The sequence below is a fragment of the Protopterus annectens genome, chromosome 5.part1 (genome assembly GCF_019279795.1).
Source record: "Protopterus annectens isolate FY-2018-M chromosome 5.part1, PAN1.0, whole genome shotgun sequence".
In the NCBI taxonomy this organism is placed as follows: Eukaryota; Metazoa; Chordata; order Ceratodontiformes; family Protopteridae; genus Protopterus; species Protopterus annectens.
The window spans coordinates 428,241,755-428,243,542 of record NC_056736.1 but is presented as its reverse complement, the minus strand read 5'-3'; the positions used below and the strand labels follow the sequence as shown (position 1 = coordinate 428,243,542).

General features: G+C 32.4%; 1 protein-coding gene across 1 annotated transcript; it reads right to left on the bottom strand.

Moving 5' to 3' along the window:
* Positions 1-218: 218 nt before the first annotated feature.
* On the bottom strand, positions 219-1,166 carry LOC122803189 (olfactory receptor 2AT4-like). Its single transcript, XM_044072801.1, has one exon. The coding sequence runs from the start codon at positions 1,164-1,166 to the stop codon at positions 219-221; it is 948 nt and encodes a 315-aa protein (XP_043928736.1).
* Between the last annotated feature and the right edge of the window lie 622 nt (positions 1,167-1,788).

Here is a 1,788-nt window from a genome sequence, read left to right as displayed (position 1 = left end):
ATCTTTATTACTTTTATAATTTACTACAAAGTATGTGTAAAATAGAAACACCTCAGATTCTTCACATATTCCTCAAACTGATAAAAAAAGTTGCTCATATATTCCTCAAACATGTAGCAATGTAGGCCGCTTATTCTATATTGCACCTTGTGAAGTTATACATATACACATATATCTATGAATATAATTTTTGGTCTATCTTACAAAGTTTCATTCGGCTAGCCATCACAGTTTTTATTTATTATAAACTTCTTAATCGCTAATTTGACTTCTTTGTTCCTTAGAGAATAAACAATGGGATTTAGTGCTGGGGCTAAAATAGCATGGAAGATAAATGATGTTCCATGAAATTCATCAAAATTGCTTTTGGAATCATATGTTGCATATCCAATAATAATTGATAAATAAAACATGATCACCACCAGTAGATGAGAAGTACATGTAGATAAGGCTTTCTTCTTTCCCTCTCGAAAACTAACCTTTATCACAGATTCAAGGATTTTCACATATGATACCAAAACTAGAAGAAAAGGTATGCCTATTGTTATGAACGTATTGCACGTTACCCACAATGTAATTATGACTGTGTCGTCACAGATTAATTTTACTACAAAATAATGGTCACAAAATAAATTATTGACTTTATTTGGTCCACAGAATGAACATGAAGCTGTAAAAGTAACAATTGACCCTATAAGCATGCAAGATAAAATACAACTCCCTACTGTTATTTGAATACAGAATCTCCTGTTCATAACAGAGGTATAGTGTAATGGATCACAGATTGCTACGTATCGATCATATGCCATTACTACAAGAAGAAAAGATTCAAAGACTCCTGTGCTATAGTAGATAAACATCTGTAAAAAGCATCCATTAAAAGAGATAGTGTTGGCTTTAATTAGAAATATTGACAACATTTTTGGAATTGACGCAGTTGTTAACAACATATCTAGAGTAGCTAGTATACCAATATAGAAGTACATGGGTTTGTGCAGTTTCTTATCTGTCACTAATGCAACAAGCAATGAAGAGTTTCCAAGAAGTATTACCAAGTAAAGAGCCAAAAAAATAACAAATGGTTCAAGATGATGCTCCTGCAGGTATGGCAATCCAAGAAGAATAAATTCTGTGACTTGGGTTTCAGTAAGATTGTCAATCATCATAGCCTTCCAGCGTTGCTATTGAGCTAGGGGAAAAGTATCAGCAATTTAGTATTTTGTGATATTTTATCATATGTAACAAAGACAAAAATGTGTAATTATACAGATACACATTTTATATTAATACAGTAAAATACATACAGTGCCAACACTTGCTGTGGTATACTACAGCAAGGGTTATTTTTTTCCAGTGGATTTCCAGTGGTGTGTGTTACTATAAATGATTACACGATGTATCTCACGCATATGTTGCTTTGTGTGACTTCTCTGTTTGTAAAACTATATATTATATATATTAATAAACCATTTCAGTATACATTGCTTTCCGACAACAGTTTACAATGATAATCATAAATGACTAAATTAAGGCAATTAGTAATTATTAATTTATGATTATGCTTTCCTTATATCAACAGTAGTGATAGCCACATGGTGGCATGAACATTAGCTCTAAATGATTGTCACATTGCTGAAGTGATATCCCAATCCCATGTGCAGAAATAGGAAAAAGATGTTATGGGTGGATGGATGAATGTTTTCGTAAAAGAAATTCTCCTGAGTACCACCATTACCTTTCCTTGAACACTGCTGAAGTATTTGATAGTTAAGTAGAGAGTCGCAAGGC

Bases quoted from the DNA above. Each gene is read 5' to 3' on its own strand.
- LOC122803189 (XM_044072801.1), bottom strand. From the start codon at position 1,166: ATGATGATTGACAATCTTACTGAAACCCAAGTCACAGAATTTATTCTT.